We start from the raw sequence: 25564 nt of genomic DNA, 5'->3' as shown, positions 1-25564 counted from the left end.
ATTTAGGTTTTGTTCTCCCTAATATTGCCTGCTGAGTGCACGTGTGGAAAGCCTGGTGGAAACATGCTATTATATCTTACACGCTACGCGTGCATCCTGTTAACGCGACGTAGTGCAAAATGCAAGGTTCATAGCTCCGAGCCCGGGGCAGCTGCCTGCAGGCATCGCTCACCGGGGTCATCGCCTCCTCCCCGCAGCACTGGGAGCGTCGACACCGCCGGGACCGGACTCTGACGTCAGGCTGGAGAGGGGCATGGCCACCGGCTGCCTCTCAGCGTTGAACCCTCTCCAGGACCGCAAAGAGACGACGAGCCCAGACATCTCTGAGCTGCAGGAGACACACTTCTAATGGAAAACACATTACCAGGTAAGGGGTTTCCTATTTCTGTTCTGTAAGTGAAAAACTATACCTAGGGTGTTTTTATGGAGGGTTTTTTTTTTTCCTGATTGTTTTAATACTGTTATGCTAAAAGCATAAAGCTCTACTTTCCAGCTCTGTTCTCTGACAAACACTGAGTTTCACATCAAAAAAGTTTAAGCAGCTTTTCTGGGTGCTCATGGATTTCGATTCTTGCCACGGACACCCTGAGCACCGCAGGTTGAGCACCCACCGGGTGCTCCCGGCGACCCTGCCTCCCTTCCCTCCCCTCCTGTGGCCCTGCATTGGCACTGAAGGCTTCGAAAGATGGGAATCCTCAAAGTTCGCTTCTCTGGGGAAATTAAAGGGTTGAACTTTGGTATGGGACGGGCTTAGCACTGATTTTCTGGAGTTCAAAGTTGGGGTAAAAACTCATTTGAAGAACTGTGTTAGAGTGGAATCCGTGCAAACCTGCCCCGTGTTTATCAGGTAGTAAATACAAGGCTGTGTAGGGGCCAGCTGCAGGTTTTTGTTTGCAGACACTCGCAAACAGGAGGGCACCGAGGGAGCGCGTTCCCCACGTGGGGATTCAGCTTTGGCGCGCGGCGAGTCGGCAGCTCCTCGTGGGAGCACGGGATGCGGCGCACATTTATTCCTCCCCAGCCAGCACCGAGGGTTCCCTGCCAGTAATGCTGAGGAGCAGCTTGCTTTTAGGAGTCCGTTGCGATATGCTCTGTTCGTTTTACATTAGAGGGGAAAAAAATCTGAGGAGGTGCCAAGTAGGAAATCCCTGAGATGGTAAGTGAAGGAAAGAGGTGTTTGCACGGGACATGCCTTCCCGGGACTACCTCTGGCATAGCAAGACACAGAATCACAGCAGAAGTTTTTGCCATGCCTAGGAAGCCTGTTCCTGGAGAACAAGAAGTTTGGGTGCATTTACTGAGCCCTCAAAAATAAAAAGTTTCCAGAGATATCCAGTTTTACAAGTGATGCTCTTACTGGTTTAAGGCTTCTCAATATTGCTGTCCCCAAAACATTCCTGGTGGTCGGTTTCTGTCTTCTGAATCCGAAGCTTTGAATCTCAGATCCTTCAGAAGCATCTCTCCTGCTTACATTTTGTGTCTTGGGGTATCTGCTTTAAACTGAAGTTCTTCCTGATGAAGTTCATGCACCATTTGTAGACATTGCCGTTTGCCTGACGTTCTAGCTTCGTGTTTCAGCTTCCAGGGGGAATTCGTTTCTTGTTCCAGAAGCAAAAAATAAAATTAAAACCAGTAGAAATTTAATTGGATATTTATTTTGTTTTAGTTTCACATTTGCCCCCTTTTTGTAACGGTTTGCTACATCTGTAGAGATTCAGCGTAGTTTTTACAAGACCGTTGTATTTTCCTTGTTATCCGAATGCCCCCACGTGGACCTCTGCTTACTGTCTCAACCTCGGCTGCGCTGCTGCTTTCGGTTCACAACGGGTGAAATCCAGGCTTGGCCAAAAGCAAGTAGCACTTCCTCAAAATCGTCTCCCAGTTGCCGTTAGCCTGCGATGTGGAAGCGCGAGAGAAAGCTTCGGGCAGGGCAAAGAGCGGGGAGATATCGTTGTGCTAATAGTCAGAGGGTAAACAGGGATCCATCGCCCCTGGAGTACACAAATATTTAGTCCTTCCCAAAACAAACAATGAGGGGAACGGAGTAGTGGAATCATTTATTAACTCCAGCTGCCCGATCCGTGAAACCAGGAAGCGATGTCCGAGGGGAACAGAGCACAATGCTTTTGAGGTTGCTTTGATTTTGGTTTCATCCCTTCTGAAGGACTAAAATACAAAAACGTGTTTTTGAGGTTCCCTGCCCAGCTCTCGTTCTGGGAAGGTCGTGCAGGCAGTCGGCACGAAGCTGCCGCTGTTCCTGCACAGGCTGTTGGCTGCTGGGCTGTGTGGTTGAAGCTAGAGCTGGGATAAATATTCCCCAACTCCAGTACTTCCCTGCTCAGTATTCAGGAGGAGATAAAGAAACAGACTGGTATTTTCTTAACGATGCCCTCCTCCAGCTGTATTAGACTTATAGTTTTTAACATAGCATTTGGATAAAAACAGGAATTATTTTTGAGAGGGTGAAAGAGAGGTGGGGTAAAAAAAAAAAAAAAATTAAAAAAAATCAGCCTCTTAGCAGCCCATTTAAAGGAGATGGCAGCAGCATCTCTTTTGGGCTATTTCTGGCATCTAAGCAGTGTTTCTGACCTGGCCTCCTGGGTGGCAGCTGCCTTCCCCTATAGCCGATGTGGGCAGCAGTATGTGTGTGTGTGTGTCTGTATGCAGCGGGTGTTTCACTGTCTGGTTATGACATCTGGAGCAGATGAGCGGTGGCTTACCAATGCGTGGCTAAGGCATGGCACAAATTCCCTGCAAGAAATGCATGATCAGAGGCTCAGCTGCATGCGCAGTGTGTGCCAGAACTGCTGCCCTCAGCAGCTGGCCTTCATGCTGTTGTCGCAGATCCAGAATATTTCAAACATTTGGAAAAATCACATTAAAAGAAAACAATAAATATATATATATATATATATATACACATATATTCTTTCTTCCATTAGCCACTCAATCCTTTCACATTGGCTTTTCTCTGTTAACTTCACATAGGTGAAGAATCAAACTACAGCCAGTTAAAAGCCTCTTCCTACAAAACCTCTTGAGGAAGACACAGGCTGAATCTGGAAATGAGCACGAGGCAGCTGGGGCTGACCCAGCTCTGTGTTCACGAGTGTGATCCCACACCATTTCCTTTGAACTTCTCCTTGGTGTCTGAACTGTAACACGTGGAGAAGTTCTGGACCTTTGACATGTTATTGGATTTCTCTAAAGAGGAGTTTACCCAAGTAAATATATTAACTTCTGATGACCTAAATGATATTTTTTTCTGTTTCATCCTAGCTGGGAAAATGCAGAGAATATTCAAGAGAGCCTCAAAAATAAACCAGCAAACCTGGGCTCTTTTGTGGAAAAACATTCTGCTGGTGTGGAGGAAGAAAACAGAAAGTTTCCAGGCAAGTGTCTGTTCTTCCAAAGGGAAGTTAGGATTTCCACAGCCAACTGCTTTTGCACTGCATTGTTTTTACGCTAGGTGATACATGAGAAGCCTCAGCTGGTAATGTGGCTCTCTGGAAAATGTCCACAGTTGCGGTTCTTCCCGTGACACTACAATATTGTAGCATAATAAGGGTTGAGACAAAGCCAGCGTGTTGCTGCGTGTTGTTGATCCCATCTCTGCGCTCACCAGAAGAACACAATGTCCAACTCACGATGTCCACCTATTGGCTCCCATACTAAAAAAACATGGTTTTCACTCGGAGCAGTCCTCATACTTTAAAATTACTCCACCTGTGAAACAGCTCATTTTCAGGAAGAAAGCATTCGTGTCTGGATGACCATGCAGGCAGATCAGCCCTTGAAGCAGCACCAGCCTCTCCCACAGCACCCAATTTCCAAACCACTGTGCTGCCACTCACCTTTATTTCCTTCCCATCTCCTAGGAATGGATTACCTGTGGGGTTTTTCTCTTAATAATACAAACATCATCAATTATGATAGACCACTCCCCGCGGCAAGAAATCCCTTATCAATTCCTTGGGCGATTAGACGAGCCTGCCTTTAACGCAACGGGAGTGACGCTGGCGTATACACCTGTAACCAACACCACCAGGCAGATAATGAGCAAAGTGGCTTCAGACTCCGTGATGACAGGTAACTAGGTAAAATGGCTTGGACATACCAAATCCCAATTCAGAAGAGCACACGATGTGGCTGCTGCTTCGTGTTGGTGCATCGCTAATCAGAGTTTCTGCTGCGGTGGTGTTTGTTCTCAGGTATCTTAATAGAAGAGGTGGAAAACGAGAAAATCCTGGAAACAAGAGAAAATTTCGATGATGACATTATTGGTGTTGTTTTTAAGGATGACTTCTCCTACCATCTCAGATTTCAGAGTTACAGTGTGGTGTCTCCAAACGAAGCCTTTGAAAACATTGGTAAGAAAAATAAATGAAACCAGAGAACTTGATTTTACACTAGAAAATGTATAGATGGATCTCTGTGCTGCCATGCCACTCAGAAGGGATCAAGGCTGTATGTGCTAAATGCTTCTAGAAAGATTCTAATTAGACTTTGAGGTTTTGTTCACTTAGAAGGAAACCAGGGAGCCACAGCCTTCGACTCCCCATGTCACATTATTCTGGGAGAAAAAAGGCTGCTCCAGGCTCAGTAGTACTAAATCGTGATTTCTTGACTCTTGGGTCAAATACATTTTCAACACACATACCCGTGTGTGTGTATATATATGTATGTATATGCATATGTACCCATATATATGAAAATATGTAGATAAAATGCTTCATTTTCTTTCTTTCCCACAGATACCTGCGGCAATTTTTCATCAAACTTCTGCAAGGTTCCTTCGTACTGGTATGTGGGCTTCCTATCGGTGCAGTCCAGCATTGATGCAGCAGTCATAGAAGTAAGCATGATCGTGACAGAAAATATTCTTTCTTTCTAGAGCTATCCAGAAACTTTACTAGAAAAAAAAATAAAATAAAATATAAAAAATAAAAAAGTCCCATGACTGTTAACTTCTTAAATACCTAGTGTCATTCAAAAGTGAAAAGAATGATGGATCATTGTGGCAAGTTGCGTATTTCTTCCGGGTGCAAGAGATTTCCTGAGTTATGTTGAAAATTAACCCACCCATGGAATTACTGGGCTGATGCTGATTTAGAGGGTGACAGTCCATTTGTGGAGTTAAAAGGCGTGGAACTTATTTTGTTGCCAAACTTCTCTTTTTTTTTCTTTTTTCTTGTCTTTGTTCTTTTTTTTTTATTATTTTCAGGTTTATAGGAAAATTCAAAGTAAAACGAATGGAAACACTATTGCTGGAATTTTTATCTTTCAGGTTTTATTTTTATCAGATTGCTCCATTTTAAAAAAGAAATGTGAAACGTTCAGTGTGGACCAAACTGTATTTTTCAGTGATAAATTCTTCCGTCATGAAAAATTAATCAACTCCAAATACAGTATTTACAGAGCAGTAAAGCTCCTGCCCTTTAGCTACACTATAATTGCTTCACTACTTCTGTTATATTTCTGTTCCATCTGTTTGGTAGGCAATGCTTGCTCTTATAGCTCAAAGGCAACATTAGTGTTTATTACACGGCAGTACAAAAAGATATTAAATTTTGAGGCTAATTTGCCCCTATTAAACTTAACATCGCTCTTGAAAAACTGGTAACTTTAATGCCTATGAAAGGCTATTTTTTTCCAAAGTTGGCTGTTTAGAAAATAAAGAAAAGAAAATTAATGGCTCACTGCTGTCCTTCAGATGAAAACCAACCGTTCAGTCTGGGAAGAGATGAAATCAATTAGTGGCGTGCGTCTGCGATCCCCCTCGATCAAGCCCGTCTACAAGTTGGACTATATTTGGTTCGTCATTTACGCCGTGCTGTGTTTCTCCCCGTACATGTACTTTCTCTCAGTGAAAGTTATCAGGGAGAAAAAGAAGCTGAAGGTGTTGATGAAAGCCATGGGTTTACAGGACCTCGCCTTCTGGTAAGCCCGATGGGAGAAGGTGGGGGAACAACCGAGTGGGCAGGGGGCTTCTGTATGTCGTTGAAGCCAAACCTTTGCTGCTTTTATTGTCAGCTGGAGGAGCCCAGATTCCAAGGATGTTAGTCTGATGCAGGATTTGGTTTTTTGTTGTATTGAGCTCTCCAAAGGAAAAAAAAAAAAAAGAAAAAAATAAAAAGCAGTGAAAGAGCACTCTTCGTGTAGCAAAGCTCTTGGTGTCCAGGTGTTGCACGCCTCCAGGAACAGGCTGATACATGCGGAGAGCAACAACAACAAAAAGTGAAGAAATTTTGGAGAAAAACGATGAAGGATGTGGGGGTGTAGGGTCGACCAAAACAGGAAGGCTCTGCTTCTGAAGCCTTCTGAGCATGGGTATTTCCAGTTGTTGGGGAAGCACCGGGATGGGAAATGTTGGCTGCAGAGCTCAGCAGCATTTTGCTGGTGTTGCTGCGTCTGCAGAGGCTCGGGTGGGTGTGAGGCACCTCCTCGCTCCCCTCCTCGGTGGTGCAGGGGCCACAAAGCGCCTCCTCCTGCGAGGAAGGCTCCTTGCCTCCTTTCTGGTGGGGCAGCTGCAGGTGGAGGCGTGCTTGGGAATTACTTCGGGTCCGAATTTAGAAGGGAGCACCTTGCACTGGCTGTGTCTTGGCAGCTGCTGACATTTGCAGAGGCAACAGTAGCTGTGCCTTCCTTTGCAGGTTGTCCTGGAGCCTCTTGTACACCGTTTATATTTCAATCATGGCCAGTCTGCTGACTCTGATCACGATTAAAGGAGTCACCCTCGATCGCAGCTTTTTGGAAATTTATTCCTTTTATTTCTTTTATGGCATAGCATCTGTAAGTCTGCCTTTTTTTTTTCCTTTTTTTTTTTTTTTTAATGATGTGTGAATTTTTCCATTTCCTAATTGAAGCAGCTAAAACAGAGTGCAGAGTACTCCCTGGCTGGGAGAAAGAAACAAAAACTCCTCCGTTACCACGCTTTCTAATTACAGTTTGTAGGCTAATATATCACTCCTGTTCTTTGATTTTGGGAGATCCGGACTTAAAATCAGAGCAAGAAGCGGTGGTAACATGAGTGGGCATGGGAAGGCTGGTGCTGTGTGGGGCTGGGGCTGCCTCCCAGGGAGGCAGAGCTGGGTCTGGTCTGTTCTGCCCGTCCCTATAGAGCTGCCCTGAATATCCAAGCTGACTGCTAAATGAAATAATCCTTGCGAGACGCTGTGTGCATCTCTAGGTGACAACTGGAACCCAGCTGGGTCTCTTAATGTTGCTTATTGGATTTTTATGTGCTGTTTCTTTTTTCTTTTCTTTTTTTTTTTTTTCCTTAACCACGAGCAGAAATGCATCCTGCTAATTCCTGGTTTTCTCTGCTGCAGATTCACTTCAGTTTCATGCTCAGCTCCTTGCTAAAGCAGCCTAATATTGCCAGTTTCGTGGGATTTGTCCTTCATGTCATCTTTGGATTACTGGGCTTTATGACAATATTTGAAAAAGTGCCCCCATCTTTGGAGTGGATTTTTAACCTCTTCAGTCCTTTCACCTTCATAGCTGGCATCGCAAAGGTATGCTCAAGATAAAGCCAGCACATCGGGGGAGCTCAGCCCACAGCAAACCTGCTGCAGGCTTCTGCCAGCTGGAGGAGTAGCTGCCATACGCAATTTGCCATAGAGACACAATTGCCCCTCCTCCCTAAATATTTAGTACAACCAAAATTTGTCTCTAAAAAGTGCACGCTTATTCCTAGCAAATGTAGTTAGAACCTGAACTGCACGAGGAGCTTTGCCAGCTCTGTATATATACATATATATATATATAAAGGTTTCCAGCTCAGGAAAATGATTGCAGCAGTGGGATGGGGCTGGTGGTACCGAGCTCTGCAGGCATGTTGATGTCTGTTAGTGACAGTGACCCGATCCCAAGTGGGCATAGGTTTCTTGTGAAGAAAAGGCCGCAATGACATTGCTGTAGCTTGCATGCAGTATCTCTGGCTAAAGAGAGTGTTGCATCTGATTTGTGCTTTTTTTTTCCCCCCCTAGATTATAAAATTAGAAAAATATGGACCGGAATTTACACCAGAATTGTACCCTCTCCTGAACCCATGCATCGTACTGACCCTTGACAGTGTTTTGTATTTGCTGCTGGCCATCTATTTTGATAAGGTTTTGCCTGGTAAGTAGAAACGTAAGGGAAAAAAAATAAATTCCTTCTATTTTTCTTCTATAACCCCCAGTACCCTCATGGGGAAGAGGTGCCAAAGGAGCGGTGGGACAGGGCAGAGCAAACTGTCACCTACACGGAGCAGCCAAAAAGGCTCCACACAGCGAGCTGCTGAGCTTGCAGGATGGCATCTCAGCACCATGGCTGTGCCTCGTTGTGTGAGGGGCCGCAAACTGGATTTGCAGTATTGCTCGTGAAAAAAAAAGCTTGGGAAGGATCCTGTTTCCCAGCAGCTGGCTGCATGTAGCTACCCAGTTTGGCCTCAAAAGCAGGCTCCAAAAGGAACCTTAAATCCTTCAGCAAGGCACTGAGATCATCTACGTCTACTCCAGCAGCCCTAACCATTGGGCTTAGAAGGATATTCTAATTTTTGTATGCATTTTGGTCCGAGGTGACCACTGAGGTCTTTGCTGTGACTGTTGCCTGCGTTGTAGACAGGGATGAGTGAGCAGAAATTGCAGAAATCACCCATCCCTCCACACCGCCCAAGGGCTCTGTTCTGCGGCTGTAGGTGGACAAAGCTGAGCTGCCACACAGCACTTTGGGCCTTCTGTTTCACCTTGTTTGCTTCCGATTTAGGCAAGTACGGGGTGCCGTACCCTCCTGCCTTCTTCCTGAGGCCGTCATACTGGCTGCAGCGTGGGAGCCGGGGCGCGGGGCCACGAGCTGGCGGCGAGGGTGGCTGCCAGCCTGTCCTCGGCTGTGACACCGAGCCGATGCCACCGGGCTTCGAGGGGAAGGATGCCATCAGGTAACGCTCTGCAGGCCCAAAAAGCAGCTGCTGCCCGCTGGGTTTGGCCGGAGAGCACAGCCGGGTTGCCTGGTGAAGGGTAGGCTGAGCTGGCCGAGCAGCGCAGATAAGGGGAATGGCTCGCAGCTTCCCAAGTGAATTACACCAAGTGATCCCTTCCGATGGAATTACCCTACCCCTGACGGTGACGAGAAGGACCAGCCCGGGGAGGAGGTTGAGAAATGTTTTTTTTTTCGCCTAGTTTTCAAAGTTTATTTTGAGGCAGAGGAAGCGTGCCAAAATTGTGGGATTCAGTAGTAACAGCTTGCTTAACTTTCCTTTAGACTAAACAATATAAAAAAAATATACAAGAGGAAGGACAAGAAAACCGAAGCTTTAAGAGGTAAGAGAGGTTTTGCAATTGCTTTAATTTCGTTTTTCACTAGATATGAACCCAAGCTGTTTTGAAATGCACTGGATGTACTTAATGCATTTTAACAATGCTGGCGGCATAATTATGCAATAGTTATTTCTGCCGGGGTAAATTACTGGCAAATTTCTGTAAGGTTATCATCTTAGCCTTTTCACTCCAGGAAAATTATTGTTTATTACTTCTGTAATAGCAGAAGCCTCCTTAAAAGCTGTGGGTTTTACAGCCAGGAGCCACTGTGAAAAATCGCCTCTCAGCCCTCCCTCACAAAGTGTAAATTCATTTGGGCAAAAAAAAACTGGCTTTGGGTCCCTGGCTGGAGCCATGTCTGTTGTCATGGGCTGAGCCCTGCTCTCTAAACATTTGCTCGTTTGCAAGCCACAGATATGCAGGTGGTTGGCATCGTCATAGCACAGCCCTAAGAGGTTTGTTAAATGCCTTTGTTTAACAAGAACTTGATGTGACAGTGAAAATATCAGTGTGGTCCCAAAGGTTTATATAGAGTGGGGAAAAAAAATCCAAAATGAGTCTTTTTTTTAAAGGAAAGGGGATAGCAAATTCTGTACATGCTGCTTTAAAATAATTCATGAACGCTCGTATTTTGGAAAGGCTATTGGCTCTTCTTTTTGTGGTGCTGTCTTTTGAGTCATGCCAAAATAAAAGGTTATGAACCCTGCAGAAAATAAAATCAATGTTTTGAGTTTAAATATTAACACGTAACACATATTTCCAGATCTGTGTCAAAAGATAAAATGTTCCTCTGTCAGACTTGGCAACAAGCTACGTGTACAAGTCTGCTGGCCTCACAACCTTCCATCCTAATATCGCCATATGTCTCTTCTAGGTTTGTCCTTAAGCATTTATGAAGGCCAGATCACTGCGTTACTTGGGCACAGCGGATCTGGAAAAACGGCTCTCTTAAACGTGCTCAGTGGATTTTCCAAGCCTTCAGCAGGTAGGACCTGAATGCAGAAGAGGAGAAGCTGTCTGGTTTTCAAGCTTAAGGGGGTAAGGATGCAAAAAGCCAAGTTTTATCCCAGTCACTCCGTCTGGCTCATTGTCAGTGCTCCTTCAGCATCAGCTTCAGCACTAGCACATCCCTCGTGTGTGCAAGCATATGCAGATGGTTATGTCTCCATCTGGATGGCCTGATGTTTTCCATGAGCTGCTAATCAATAGGAAATATAATTTAGTTCCTAAGGGAGAGACTTGACATATTTCTGAACAGCATTACTTTTTGTGAGAAACACCCTCGATGCTGGAATTAATAGCAAAGGTGTGAACACAGTGTGCTTTCCCCTTACAACCGGGAAGGATCGTGCAGTATGAAATTTGTTTCATTTATTCCTGTGTGCAGGTTCTGCAACGATATACAACTACGAGGTATCTGAAGTACAGGATATGGAAGGAATTCAGGCAATGGTTGGGATTTGCCCACAATTTAATTTGCATTTTGAAACCTTAACGGTGAAGGAAAACTTGAGACTTTTTGCTCACATCAAAGGGATTCAGTGGAAGGAAGCAGAGCAAGAGGTTGGTATGTGCTTCTTGGTCACTGATGTCTGTCCTGCAACATTTGGACAGTTTGTTAAGCTATATTCTAGATTACCACCAGTGTCTTATTCTGCAGAAATGAGAGCAGCACTGATTTAGGGGAGAAGTATTTTTTAATTTTCTTATCCTTATGTGATAAGAGTCAGAACTCAGGTTTGCAGAACTTACCTCACAGCAAATCCACTTAAAGCAGGCAAGTTTTAAATCCTGAAGTCGTGTTTTTCTGTATTGTGTGTAGCCATGTATGAATCAAAATATGACCAGTGTTGCGTGTTTTGTTTTCATACGTTCTCAAGGTGCAGAAAGTCTTGGTGCTGTTGGACCTCGTTGGCCTTCAGGACATGCACGCTGATGCTCTGAATGGGAGACAGAAAAGAAAACTGTCTCTTGCAATTGCAATTTTAGGGAATCCCCAGGTAAGCACCAGTCATACTTGCACACACACAATGGGTATTTTTTTAGCACATAGCTTCGCATTTGGGTTCGGAAGACAGACATTTGTACTTTGCCCTTGGCACTCAGAGAGCCTGCTGACCTACTGACTCACTTGGCTGCCAGAAGGATCAAGGAATCTAGGTCAATGAGAACCTTTTAAATGAAAAAGGTAATAATACTGAAATAGAAAAAAACAGTAAAAATGGCTGCCGTTGAGGATGCATTTTATTCTTTGAGCGAGACCCCAAAAAGCACGAAACAAAGCTATGTGACAATGGAAATGGCGGTATGGACACACAGAAACCTGATCTCACTCCCCTTCGCAGGTGTTGCTCTTGGACGAGCCGACGGCCGGGTTGGACCCGTGCTCCCGGCACCACGTGTGGAGCCTCCTGAAGGAGCGGCAGGCCGGCCGCGTCATCCTCTTCACCACCCAGTCCATGGACGAGGCCGACACGCACGCCGGTGAGCCCAGGCGTCCACCCTGAGAGCGGCTGCGGTGTGGGACTGGGGGGGGCCCCACCAGCCCCCTGTGGGGTCTGGGCTTGCTGGGTGCGTCTTGTCTGAGAGCGAGGTGTGCTTCAGAGACCCAGCCTGTGCCCAGCTCCATTAAGCCAGGGCTTACCACGAGCGGCACACACACAGCAATTGGGGATGTCGTTCCAATTAATATCTTTCCTATGTCTTTATTTATCTTGGGCTGCCTGGGGAATTTTCTATAAGCCTGTAAGAATACGTAAGTAAAAGACTAGCCTTGGTGCTTAGGTGGAAGGCAACAGTTTGGGTGTTTTGTTTTTATTTAAAAAAAAAAAAAAACTTTCAGCCCTGGCCTGACTTTAGTGCTCCTGACTTCATTATAAAAATATCTGTTGAGTTCAGAAAGAGCAGAGTAAGGTCAATCTACTGCACTGCTGTAAATCCCCCCTAAATCTTTTGTATTAATACCTCCTTAGATCGGAAGGCTTTTCTCTCAAATGGGAGATTACAGTGTGTTGGCTCATCTCTGTACTTGAAGAGAAAATGGGGAATTGGCTATCACTTAAGGTAAATCCTTTTCTTTTTGGTCATCACTCTTTTTATGAAAAGCTTCTAGGCAATGTGTGTATTTTCTCATAGAGGCTGTGTCTCCAAGGAGTTTCTATATAGAGTAATAGAAATCTTGACAATTCATTTTAGGAGACTTTTGAGGCTGCCAAAAATATCTTGCTTTGGATAGCAAGCTGCTTTTCTTTGGACCCAATCCTGAAAGCTCGGAGCATGTAGCTAACATGACTTTGCAACCTCCCTTGCAGCCAAAAGGGGACCAGAGTAAGAAGAACTGCAGTTTCCACATGCTCTGTGGTGCCAGAGTGACGTACAGCGGCATTAATGTAAAGTTGCTTTTCTCTGGATTTTAATTTCTGTCTTCTTGGTTTAGCAGTGCTGGCCAGGATCGTTATTCTTAACCTCAACTATTTCTTGCTTGCATGGTAAAACCAGGGGCACTGCAGACGTCTATTAAAGAATTCCCACTGAAACACTGCCTAGTTTTGGAGGTTTCCCTATGGCTTGAAGAATGACTGCTGGCTTTGTCTTTTAAAGGGATGAAGCAAGCATTGTTTTTCTTATTTAATATTACAGCAATTGCTTTTTAATACAAACAGGATGCGCATAAATGATACGTGCGACCCTGAGCTTGCAGCCTCCCTGGTCAGGCAGTACATCCCCGACGCTGTGTTCAAAGGACGGAACAAGGATGAGCTGTGTTGCTTGCTACCTCTGGAAAACACCGACAGCTTCCCAGGTAACAAAAGCCTGCCATTGCGTGAGGGTTGTAATGGGAAATGAAGTGGTGGGAGAAGCAGAATGCAAAATTGCTGTGAAGGTCATAATTATGTTCTCTTGTCTGTGCTGCGTAGGATTAGGGAGCCCAGAGCTGCATGAGCATCAGCCTTAAAGAAAGCCTCTAATGAACATGCTAATATTAACTCTGCAGGTGAACAAAAGAAAATCCACCAACTAATCCACAGGCTAAAAACTACCGAGTCTTCTCTGGTTTCAGGATGAGGTTTCTCCCACCACAAAGGCTGGTGGTAATCTAGAACTCTGAATTTTGTACTACCTACCTCTAAAGAGTATAATTGTTTTGCAATGCCTTTTACATTACGGAGCTTGACGATATGAATGCTAGAAAGTGTTAATCATGCTAATCATGCTGGTCTGAGTTTCTGCAAAAGAAGCCTTGGCCGCTGGGCTGAGCCTGGCTCTCTCTGTTGTGCAGATCTGTTCAGCCATCTCGACAGCGGTTTCTTGCAGGGGGTTGTGAATTACGAGGTCAGCAGGACAACCCTGGCTGATGTTTTCCTGAAGCTGGAGGATGAGGAAGCCATTGATCATGAAGGTAAAACATTGATTCCACTTTGCAAGTTTGGCATGATTAAGGTTCTGTATAGTGTATTCAGTTTAAAAAAAGTATATGTAAATTTCTGTTGAATGTGATTTTTCATAGTTTTTGGCAGGTCAAGAATTGCAGTTGTATAAAATTTCAGATTTCCTTTAGTGACAATTATCTTCCCAGAGAAGTCTAGATGATTCAGTCTCGACTTACACAGCCTTTTAAGCACAAGAATTGAAGAGTGATGTTGTAAAGGAGTTGAAGGGTATACTGCCCAGACCAGGAGGTGGGAAGAGAGAAACTAGTCAGAAGGCAGTTCCCAAGGCCAGTGAAGACATTGCATGTGTAGACACATGAATCCAGGTCCAACCACTTTCAATTCACCGATATAAATCCGTTCTGGGTAAATTATGGCCATTTTTCTCTGCCATTGTTTCGTTTCTAAGACAAAAGCATTCCTCTGTTCAGAGCAGAAGACCCTTGCTGATTGTTTGCACTTGCAATTTGTCCTTTGAGAGCTCTTTTTGGATAACGTTGTTTCTCATGCTGAACGCGCAGCAGACGGAGACCTGGAGGAGAGGGACCAGAGCCTCGAGGTGCGTCCCGAAGCAGCGAGCCCCGCCGTGAGCGGCATGGCGCTCTGGAGGCAGCAAGTCTGCGCCGTGATGAGAATTCGCTTCCTAAAACTAAAGCACGAAGGAAAGCTTCTGAGGGCCTTGTAAGTACGGGGCCCAGCCCGCACCCCTCGTGCTGGCCTGGGGCTTCCCAAAGGATTTGATTCTTCCCTGGGGTGACTGAGGGAAAAGTATTTGGAAGCTAAGAGTTAGGTGGCAATTGCTTGAATGTTGCAGTAATAAGGACAGTTAGAACTTCTGGTAGAGCTCTGAATTGCTTAAGTTTTCCCCAGTTTTAAATTTCTCCTCGTCCTTTGCCACGTGAGTCACTCTGTTGGTTAAAGATGGAGTTCCCCTGGACCCACTCATGGACTGTTTTTCCATCTAGATTGCTGATGTTTGGAGTATTTATCCTTCCAATGCTTATGCTTGTCATTGGATTTCAATTATGGGACAGCTCCAGAATCTCAGAACTGACCGCCAGCTTCTATTTTCTTCCCACTGAAGGCAAAATTCAAAGCAAGTCGACAAATCTTCTCATCTTCAATGATACAGGTGAAGAAGGACATGTGATGTTGGTTCGCTTTCTGCACCACTCTGAGTCCCCTTAGAGCTGATAGACCAACCTTGTCTTCCTCTTTCTGTACGTTCCTTTATGCATCTGTGGCTTTGGGAGGTGTTTTCTTGTGAGCAAAAACAAATCCAGTTTTAGTGGTGATAACTGAGTAGCTTATATTTAAAAAAATAATGAACCAATTTAAATAAAATAAAATAAAATAAAATAAAATAAAATAAAATAAAATAAAAATCATTTAACTATAGAAACTTTCACTGTCTTTAAAAAGTTTTGTCCATACAGGAAAAAAAAAAAAAAAGGGAAATATAAGTTGGCTGAGATTTTAAATGATTTTTTAAACATACATCTGCTTTGCAAGTGGGAGCTTGTTTATAAGAGACTGTATTAAAAATCTAATTATTCTAATTTCTGTTCTTGACTTGATTTCAGGATCAGAAATTGAGGATTTCATTGCTGCTTTGAAGTTTCAAAGCATAATGCCAGAAATAGCTCTTGAGAAAAATATCACAAGCCTGCAACTACATAATGGAGCTATAAAAATATCCCTGGAAGGCAAGGTGAATGATACTTTTTCTTCTTTCATCCCATACGTCAACAGGAGTGTCTCAAATATGTCTAAGTGGGGTACAGGGAAATACACAACAAAAAAGGGAGAATATTTAATTTAATTTAATCCCAACAAAAGGGAGAATATTTATTTGACACATTAAATACTGTCAGTAATCCTGTTAATGGGAATTCAGGATTATAGTGATCTTTAGAGAAAAGTGTTAATGCAATTCATCCTTCTTTTCTCCAGAAATCATTGCTTTTTTAATTCATTTTGCTTGCAATACCTATTAGCAGACAGCCAGGTCTCTGAGTTCCCGCTCTTCAGTAAAACCGACTGCATTTGTCATCACTTTTCTCTAAAATCCTCAGTATTATCCATGCCTCCTCGCACCTCTCACGGGCAGGAAGGTGACATCCTTTCCTCTTGTGCTTTCAGAGCTACCGATACACGCTCATGTGTGGCGCAGAGCCCATCAACTGCTTCCCCGTGCTCGTGAACATCCTCAGCAACACCTTCCTGAGGCTCTTCAACTCCACTGCACGCATCCGCATCTGGAGCAACCCCTTCTCTAGAGTGAGCGTCCTTGCCTTTTTTTTGCTGAAAATGACTCAAAATAGCCAAAAGCTGGAGTGACGAGGGCTGGGCGGGTGGAAGCCGGTCCAGCTGCTGGCCAGTCACCGGGGGCATGTCTCAGCAGTCAATACTGGGGCTATTTAATGAGAATTTCTTCTGCAGTGTTTTTTTAATAGGGTTTAAGTGCCACAAGACACTCGAGCTTGTGCTATGTGGCAATAAGGGAGGCACACAGCAGCAATATTTGCAGGTTCCCCCTTGCTTCTGCATCCATATGACAAGCATCAGCATCAAAAAGACAGTGCCTATTCTCAACAATTTACAGTAATCCCAATATTTCTTGCAAATTTTAAGATGTTAAATGCTTTCGTTTATTGTTTCATGTTCTTAAGCACAAATGAATTACTGTAACTACCCTTGCTCACATGCTACGAGCATTGAGCTAGCTAGGCTTTCCCCGGACAGCTGTTGATCATTGATGATTTTGGATTTTTTTTTTCCATAGACACAAAGCCCAGAAGTGAAGCGTGATGTTTTTTTCATCTGTCTCAGCCACATGCTGATTTTGGCTTCTGGTTTGCCTCCTCACTTCGCAGTGAGCAGCGTGGAGGATTACAAGGTAAAAAGCATGTCCTGAAAGCAGTCTTGCACAAGGAGAAGGGAATGCAAATGCGACGTCTCTGGACAGCAGCTCGTGTGCTGACTTCTAGGGAGGGTACTGGAAGAAATGCAGCTACACAAACGCAGCGTTGTACCAAAATGTGTTAGCCTGCATCTCTGGGAGCCAGCGTGGGCTCAGAACAACTTGAGTGTTAATTAACAAAGATTTTGGAGGCAGGAGACTTTTTTTTATTATTTCTTATTAAGAGTGATGTGCTTTTTAACAGCAGTTGAGCTAAGAATAGAAAGTGCCTGGAAGGGAGAGGGAGGCTCAGCTGGGGCAGGGACGAGTGAGGGTGATGGAGGAGGAGGAGGAGGAGCAGGAACGGTGTCCAGGGCCCTGCCGAGCTCCCTCCCTTCTCCCCTTTGCCATCGCAGGTAAAGGCTCGCGCCCAGCTGCGGCTCGCGGGGCTCTTCCCCTCGGCGTACTGGTGCGGGCAGGCACTGGTGGACGTCCTGCTCTTCTGGGCCCTGCTCTGCATTATGTTCGGCATTGTGCTGCTCTTCAACCACACCTGCCCCTTGCAGGCCAGCACCATCCTGCCCATGGTAAGCTCTTGCCGGGTGGGCACCCACAAATTCCCCTCCCTCCTCTCACAGAGGGTGCCCACCACCAGCACGGTGGAACCCGGGGATCCAGCTGCATTCAGTATTTTAACCAAAATGGGCTGCTGTAAGCAGGATTTTGCACATCCACATCCATCTCCTTGTTGGTGACATCAGCCTCTCTCTCTAGACCGTTTGCACAGCCGGTTATGGATTTTCTCTCATCCTCCTCGTCTATTTAATCGCCTTTAAGTTTCGCAAGGGTCGGAGCAATCGCTACCTTTGGTCTTTCATCTTCATTCTGGTAAGTGAAGTGAATCTGCACTCTGAAATGTTTGATTTCCACACCTTGCCTCTTGAGGTTTCACTTCAAACATACTGATATTCAGCGGAATAACCCCAGAATAATCAGTGGCAAATAGCCTAGTTTTTAGAAATACTTGAATACTGGAAATACTTTTTTGACTTTATTTCAGGTGAACTTCATTCTCTACATGATCAGTGACTCGCACGAAGTTTACTACATCACTTTCTCCACTTTGATTCCTTTGTTTCCATTGCTGGGCTTGCTGAGCTACTCGGTAAGGGCACATGTCCTACTAGATTCAATAATGATCCTCGTGGTGCAAACCAGAATGGTGTGCTGGGATCCTCACGTCCACGAGGTGCTTCCCAAATTTCCTCTCCCAAAGCAACAACTGCCAAAAAGACAAAGAGTGAGAAAAGGCAATGGGAGAAGAAAAGGTCCAGGCTGGGGAAGGAGGGAAGGTAATGCTGATCCTTCACTTGAGTGGGTTTTTTTGTTTGTTTAGATACAAAAAGCTGTGTCAATGACTGCCTTTTGGCAGCCAGGGTAGTATGGGAGGGGAAGGCAGTGGAACGGGAGACCTGGAGGGATGGAGGTTGCTGGGAAGAGAGAGAAAATGATGGAAAAGGTCAGTCTAAACTAGCTGGTTTGAGGCACCTCTGAATTAACTGTAGCAACGGAAGTCGGAGCTCTTTGAGGGAGTATGAAGCCAGAAAAATAAATAGAAATCAAAGCTCCTTTCTCCCAACCGGCAGAAAAGTCATGCACCCCTACATCCCACGCCTGCTCCAGTCCTGCGCTGTGGCACGCTGTGCTAAGGAGTTTTTGTAACTGACTGATTTAATTCTCTTTTTTTTTTTCCTTGTAGCACATCATATTGTTTCACAGTATTCATCTTCCTGATTCGTGGAATAACATCTTCATAGCTGTCTTTGCAGTAAGGAGCAATTTGATGATAACTGTTTTGGAACAGATGCCTGTTCTAATGTGATGGACTTACTCTGGGCTGGCATAAGTCTTCCCATAGATAAAGCATGGGTTTTGTGGTGAAAATTTCACCTTACATGTCGGTGGTAAAATTAATTTATAGGTAAAATTAATTAAAATTAATTGAGTGTGTTGTTACCTTTCTCCATGCAAACTTAATTCGTTATTGTTTTTCAGCCTTACGTCCACTGTCTGATCTTTGTGTTTATCCTGCGCCATTTGGAGATGAGATACGGAGACACAGTTACAGGACAAGATCCCATCTTCAGGTGCGTCCTGGGTGCCTTGGAGCAGTGGGCATCCCTGTTGGCCCCCCCAGTCACCCCTGATGGCAGTGGGAGAGGAAAAGAGAGCTCAAAAGTATTTTGCGAAGTGTGAGCACAGCCCACCCTTTTAGTTCTAACCAGTTTATCTGGAGAGGAGGAAATTGAGAAAGGAGGGAGGAGTTGTTTTATTCCTTTGGGTCACTGCAGTTTCAGATTGAATTTGTTGGAGTTTCCCTGAGTGTGTCTGCGGGCACAGTCCCACCCAGTGCATTGCAACAGAAGGTCAGTTAAACTGCAGTGTGCTAGTGAAAATAGTAAATGTGATGTGAGCTTTTTAAATTATGCTCTGTTTCTGAAATTTCAGGACATTTCACTGTAGCTGGCAAAATTAGTAGGTACAAGTTGAAATCCAACATTTTGCCTCTTTTCCAAATGCACCAAGTATTGCTCTCCGCAGGACAGAGTTTTCCTGAAGCTTCACCAGAATGGGGTCATCTGCTAACCTCTCTGCTCCTCTGCCACCAGCAGTGTATGACCAACGTAAAACGTATTTGTAGAAGTATTCAGCTGTCAAACATTAACAGGCAGGACTCAGCTAGCAGTCAGATGCCGAAACAGCTCTCTGGTGTACATTTATATGACCAGGTCATTGGCACGTGTTGAGCAGGGGACTAGTCAATAGTAGCAATGTAAAACAAGCTGAAGTTGGCCTTTATTTTCTCACGCATACCACAGAGATCTCCCACACACACATCATGAATGAATATTTGAGCAACCACCATCTGTGGACTCAAAGATGTGCTGGGCACTGCACCGACGCTGCCCAGGGAACAAATCTGTAAAGCCACCCGCTAACCCCGAGTGGTTTTGGACCCCCCCCATCCCCTCCCGCAGGATTCGGCGGCAGCGATCCCTCGCCCAGCAGAACAGGGACCCGCCGGGGCAGGAGGCCCCCGAAGTGCAGGAGGAGAGGGAGAGGGTGAGGAGCGCCATGGGCTCCCTGCAGCCCCAGGTGAGCTGAGAGCAGCCCTCATGTTCCTCCTGCTCCCCTGCTTCGTGCCTGCCTGCTCTGAGCTCACACACCTCCACGGACGGACTGCCCGCATCCCGGAGTGCTCCTCGCCATCCAGACCATCTATTCTTGGTGGCAGAGAGAAATCAGTGCAGCAATGACTGGCACAAAGCTTTTATTCACATTCTGCTTTTGCTTTCGCTTTTGCTTTTGCTATTTTATTTTATTTTATTTTATTTTTATTTTATTGCCTTGTTTCTTGGATTTATAATTTAGAGATTTTTAAGAGCCATACTTGATGGCAAGAACAGATGAGCTGTCTCACGGGACAGGAGGAGGAGAGCTTTTATTCCCACTCCATCTCTTTGCAGGAGGCAGTTATCGTTGTCAACAGTCTGCGCAAGGGGTATGAAGACAAGAAGGCCTGTTCCATGTTTAAGAAAAAGAAGAAAGTTGCTGTCAGAAATCTCTCTTTCAGTGTTAAAAAAGGTTCAAATACATTGCTGCCCCCCTCTCCTTCCCCATCCCCGATGTCTATCTGGTGTGAAGTCATGTTTGGAGACCTTATTTTTATTAGATCTTCCTTGTGTGCAGCCAGACCCAGTGCAAGCAGCATCTTCTGCATCTGGGCTCCCCTGCTCAGGGCTTCATTTTGCTGGGATAAGTTAATGAATACCCCTCTCTCCTACTGAACTTTTAGGCATTGCTTGGCACACAGGAGACAAGGTGTTGTGAATATTTATCACCATTAACAGTTCTTGCGTATTTGTTCCAGGAGAACTATTAGGTCTGTTAGGACCCAATGGATCTGGGAAGAGCACTGTTATGCACATGATTTCTGGAGACACAGCAGTGACCGCTGGGGAGGTAGGTGGTTCCTTTGGAGCAGCTTGGGCTAACCTTGCTGCCTTCATTAATGAAGGATGTCATAAGAAAAGCTGGTAACGCAGCCCTTAAATCAGGGGATTTATGTGCACACAACCCTGGATATGGACAGGAGAAAGAAGCAAGTGTCGATACACATAAAGCATATTCTAGTTTTCATCATTGTTAGAGACTAATGGATTGGAGCTACACAAAATCTTCAGTCTGGATTTGAAACCCTTCTTGATATTTCACAAGCACTGTAAGAAATGTTCACATCTTTAAAAGAAAATAACACTCTATAAAAAGCCTTGCAAAACCAGGAAATTGAAAACGAATGTGAACAGGGTTGGGCCAGTAACCATCCATCACTTAATTATGTGCACGATGATTAATGACATGTGCTGGGGGGGGGGGAGGTTGGAAATACCATTGCTATTACAGATTTGGGACCGAATGTTTGAAATAGAAAAGCATTATTAGGAGATGAGAGTCTCACGCTGGTACTCTCACCCACGGTGTGGTGGCAGTAAGCACCATTTGGTTTTGCACAAACGCCATCCTGGATTCAGATGAGCAGAAGCTGTGGTAGCTGGAGATGATTTTGAGCGATGCTGGGCTTCCTTCTCCATCAGGACCACATTGCCTCCCCGTGGAGCAGGAGAAAACATTACCCCCTTTCCAAAGGGCTCGTTATTCCCCCCAAAACAACACCCCGTGGCTGTAGAGGTGTGTGTCTCGTGCAGGTGCTGCTGCAGGGCTGCGAGGCCGCTGCCCCCCCGGGGCAGGGCGGGCTGGGGCACTGCCCGCAGGAGGACGCGCTCTGGCCGGAGCTCTCCGTGCGCCAGCATCTGGAGGCCCACGCTGCCGTGAGAGGGATGAGGAAAGAGGATGCAGCTGTTCTCATCAGCCGGTACACAGCCAGATGATTCCAGTTCACCGTCCTTCCTCTCTCCGGAGATATAAGACAGGAAAAGGGTTTTCTGCTGACAAATTTGGCTAGCGTGAACAAGAGGCAGTACCTTCAGTGCCTCTTTGCCTTGGGGAGATGGGGTCTCTTTCTGCTGAGACCTGCTGCTTTGTACTATTCTCAATCCTTTGTCTGTGGAGACTTTCACCCTAGTTTGTCTAGAAAAACTTCAGAAAACATTTCAACTTGCTTCTGCGTTGGTCCAGTTGCATTAGTAACTGGCTTATCCCATTAGCTGCACTCACAGTCTTGAGTTTTGGCATTTTCCCTTTCCACCCCCACAGCATGGCAAAGGACCTGGACCTCCAGAAGCATCTAAACACCCCGGCTAGGAGGTTGCCTGCTGGAGAAGCCAGAAAGGTATGTGCTGGATTGGGCTTTCTTCCTGGAGCAAAGCCTGCCTTGTCTTCCTTGAGCGTGGCACGCAGAAAGCTTTCGTCGTGGCTCAGGGACACGCTGGGTTCCTGGCACGGGTGTCAGGGAGAACAGAATATGCTCCTTGGTGTTGTAAAAGTTTTTCATCTTGGATTGAAGGCTAAAATTCAGTGTTGATTTAAAATTTCTGTAAACTTGATGTGCTGGTGGAAGGTCCTTAGGCTTTTTGAAGGCAGTCGTCTCTGTCTAAGCCAGAAGCGCACACAGCAAGGGGCTTCCTGGCATGGTTTGGTTTTGTCAGTAGCTTTTGAATCCAGCCTGGCAGGATCTTTCACTTCCCCCTCTCCCAGAATTGTGTGTTTAATAAATGCTAGCACAAATTGGATTTACAAGGTAATCTCCTCCTCACGCCCTGTGGTGTGCGCCTGCCTGCAAATGGGATGGAAAACCACTTTCAGATCATCGGCATGCCTGGGTGTTTGGGGAAAGCTGTTCTGGGGAGATGTTAAAATGTTAACCAAGAACACCTGAGGAGGGTTTACTTCATAGTTCCTCCTGCTTTTTGCAATCAAAAGCTTCAGCTTTTAAGAGCTTTACAGGGATTAAGACATCTCAGGCAGCTCCACAGTTTCAGTGCATTTGTGCAGACAGACTAAGCACCGGCCTGACCTCACGTCTTTTCCATTCCAGTTGTCTTTTGCAGTGAGCATCCTGGGGAACCCGACCGTAATGCTGTGGGACGAGCCGTCCGTGGGCATGGATGTGAAAGGGCAGCGCTGTCTGTGGTGAGCAGCCCCCCTGCAGCAGGACCGGGATGGGGGACGTAGCAGCTTGGGTCTGCCCCTCGTGGTTCAGGGACCGCTGGGCAGGCACAGGGCTCTGCCCCAGTGGCTGAGGACAGCCACATGTTCCCTTTTTCCCCCTGATGCACAGGGGGTTGGGTAGCACTCACTGGACTCCTTGCTCAGCAGGCAGCAAGCCTTTGCCAGCCATCGGATTTAATCTTAATGGTAGCGCAGCAAAAAAACCTGAGTAGACTCCAGCTGAAAGAATGCGTTTGGTAGAAAAGACAAAAATCCCTGTTTCTTCAGAGCATGAGAAAAAATTATAGGTTGTTCTTACTCTCCATCATACAGCCTTAGTGCTTGCTGTCATTCTTCAACAACAGATTTATCTGAAACTGCAAAATTTGGAGGGATGCATGACAAAGCGCCATGTAGCACTGGCAGCCACGTGTCACCTTCAAGCAGGATAACTGAAACCTTTTAAATAATGCTGTTCTTCCTGGCTGCTCTGGGAGGTAAACGTGATCCCTCTGTTCCCAGGAAAGCGATGCAGACCGCTGTGAGAAGCAAAGCACGGGCAGCCATCCTCAGCACGCGCTCCCTGGAGGAGGCGGCGCTGTGCGACCGGGTGGCCGTGCTGGTGGCGGGGCAGCTTCGGTGGGTATCAGCGTAGCCTTCTTTCTAGTCTATAATCTGTTTTATTATTTTTTATTATTATTATTTAATTTGATAGAAAACGTTAGTTTCGTTTGTCCCAGGTATGTAGTGAACATAATTTTGTAAAGAGACAGACTGTTTGGGCAGCACAAACAAATATAAATATATATAATATATAAATAATAAATATAATAAACATAAATATATATAATAAATAATAAATATATTATATAAATATATATATTATATATATACACATATATTTAGCTGATGAATTAGAGGAAGTATATATCCTGCTTATATACAGCGGTTGCTTGATTTGTTGCTTAAGATGGTTTAAGCACTGTTTTCCCTCCTCTGCAGGTACATCGGTTCCCTTGAGGAGCTGAGAAGGAGGTTTGGCACAAGTTACCACCTGGAAGTCAAACTGAAGGACGCGGGGCAAAGCGATGCTCTCCATGCCGAAATTCTGCGCCTCTTCCCCCACGCGGCTCGGCAAGAAAGGTGGCTACCCAACAGGCTGCACACCAGCCTGGACACGTGCTGGGATGCTCCGTTGCTCCTACTGACCCTGCTCAGTCATTTACCCAAGAGTACAGGAACCCTGTAAGTGCCCCTAAAACTTGGTGCTGAGTTACCCAGTGATGGGTTCTTTTTTTTTTTTTTTCTTTTTCAGGATTTCTTCTTTGCTCAGCTACAAGATACCGATGGAAGGTGCACTACCTCTGTCCCAGTCTTTCTCCAAGCTAGAAGCAGGTATAAGGAAACAAACAATTCAGTATGAAGATTGTTTGCAAAATGCTCATATGGATTTGGTTTTTAAAAAAGCCTTCTCCATCCCTCTGCAGTTAAACAGAATTTCAGGCTTGAGGAGTACAGCTTGTCTTTGCACACTTTGCAACAGGTATGTTGATTTAGAATGAAAATGTCAGGAATGCTCCTGAGAGATGATGCTAAATGGCTGGAAAGCTATCCAAAAATAAATAAATAAATAAATAATCAAGTTTGTTGATTTCTAAATAAGTTCCAGAAATAACAAATCGGTACTGATCTTTCAGAGGAAAAAAAATAAAATAAAAAAAAAATCAGCCCTTAACAGTGTTGATTCAAATCTTTCTATATGAGAAAGCTGAACATACAGGAAACATATTTCATATAAGATATGAGAAATGATATAATGTAGGCAAGATCAGAAACTCCATGTATAAAAAACAAAACCAAGCCACAAGGAACATTGGTACCATCAGTCCTTAGCCATAACCGGGCTGTTTCTACTGCGGTGCCTTGCAGGTATTCCTGGACCTCACCAGCGACCTGGAGGAGCCCGACCTGGAGGCAGTGTCCGAGGGGGCTGCGGAGAGGAGGCTGCTCCAGCCCTGAGCCCTTGCAGCCGCAAAGGAAAGCTGTCAGCGTGCTCAGCCAGTGCTACGGGGGTGTTGGGTCGGATACAGCCCTGGGACTTGGTTACCTGCATCATGTCATGTAGAGCTTAGCAGGTGCTCTGCAAAGAAAAGGAAAAAATATATATTTTAATAAATAAAGCCTTTATCCTTTGACAATCGATGCCTGCAGTCTGTCCGTATGCTCAGACTGACTCCCTGATGTGCTGAGGGATAACCCTGCCGGGATGTTTCTGGTCCCAGGAGAGCCCCCGGGGGCTGTGCAGGGGCTCATCCTTGGAGGAATTCATCTGCAAACTTGGAGAGGGCTCTTAAACCTTCAGTCTTAAACCTGCATTCACCCATGGCACAAGGACACCAAAGCTTTGCCTTGCTCAAGCCCAAGCAGCATCCTCCTGGCTGGTGGTGTGTGGCCAAGAAGGGCAGTGCTTTCCAAGAAGGTGCATGGGGCTGGGTTTTGACCCAAAAAGTGTGTTCCAGCCACCTCGACTCATCTCTGGTCCGCACCACTGGGGACAAGGAGAGAAGAATGAGAAAAGGATGTCAGGGCCTGGCTGCTTCTGCATGCTCCTGGTGCTTGGGCTGAATTGGCTCTAAATAATAAACGAGAAAATAAGCATGACAGAAACTGCCCCTTCATTCAGGCAGCCAGGAGCTTCTTTTTGTGCCGGCTCTCCCGGCTGCGAGACCCCCACCCACGCCACAAGCTCCCAGGGCCAGGTG

General features: G+C 45.5%; 1 protein-coding gene across 2 annotated transcripts; it reads left to right on the top strand.

Moving 5' to 3' along the window:
- Positions 1-220: 220 nt before the first annotated feature.
- On the top strand, positions 221-25000 carry LOC310884012 (ABC-type organic anion transporter ABCA8-like). Of its 2 annotated transcripts, none has more exons than XM_083805182.1 (39): positions 221-367; positions 3280-3392; positions 3879-4089; positions 4212-4370; positions 4755-4855; positions 5714-5940; positions 6654-6792; positions 7332-7517; positions 7992-8124; positions 8752-8923; positions 9247-9305; positions 10177-10287; positions 10690-10865; positions 11183-11302; positions 11648-11786; positions 12275-12365; positions 12965-13104; positions 13582-13701; positions 14257-14413; positions 14698-14864; positions 15316-15443; positions 15875-16012; positions 16518-16631; positions 17051-17221; positions 17409-17522; positions 17695-17799; positions 18394-18462; positions 18690-18781; positions 19673-19790; positions 20162-20279; positions 20566-20657; positions 21401-21567; positions 21909-21984; positions 22690-22784; positions 23325-23441; positions 23805-23945; positions 24118-24197; positions 24290-24345; positions 24732-25000. In XM_083805182.1, the coding sequence occupies exons 1-39, from the start codon at positions 349-351 to the stop codon at positions 24819-24821; spliced, it is 4821 nt and encodes a 1606-aa protein (XP_083661308.1). In that variant the 5' UTR covers positions 221-348; the 3' UTR covers positions 24822-25000. The 2 variants fall into 2 exon arrangements, with proteins under 2 accessions (XP_083661308.1, XP_083661307.1); XM_083805181.1 differs by having other exon boundaries at positions 14254-14413.
- Positions 25001-25564: the final 564 nt, after the last annotated feature.

Source organism: Anser anser (assembly GCF_964211835.1).
Source record: "Anser anser genome assembly, chromosome: 19".
Lineage (NCBI taxonomy): Eukaryota > Metazoa > Chordata > Aves > Anseriformes > Anatidae > Anser > Anser anser.
The sequence above is the reverse complement of the archived record's forward strand: the minus strand, read 5'-3'. Positions and strand labels throughout refer to the sequence as shown.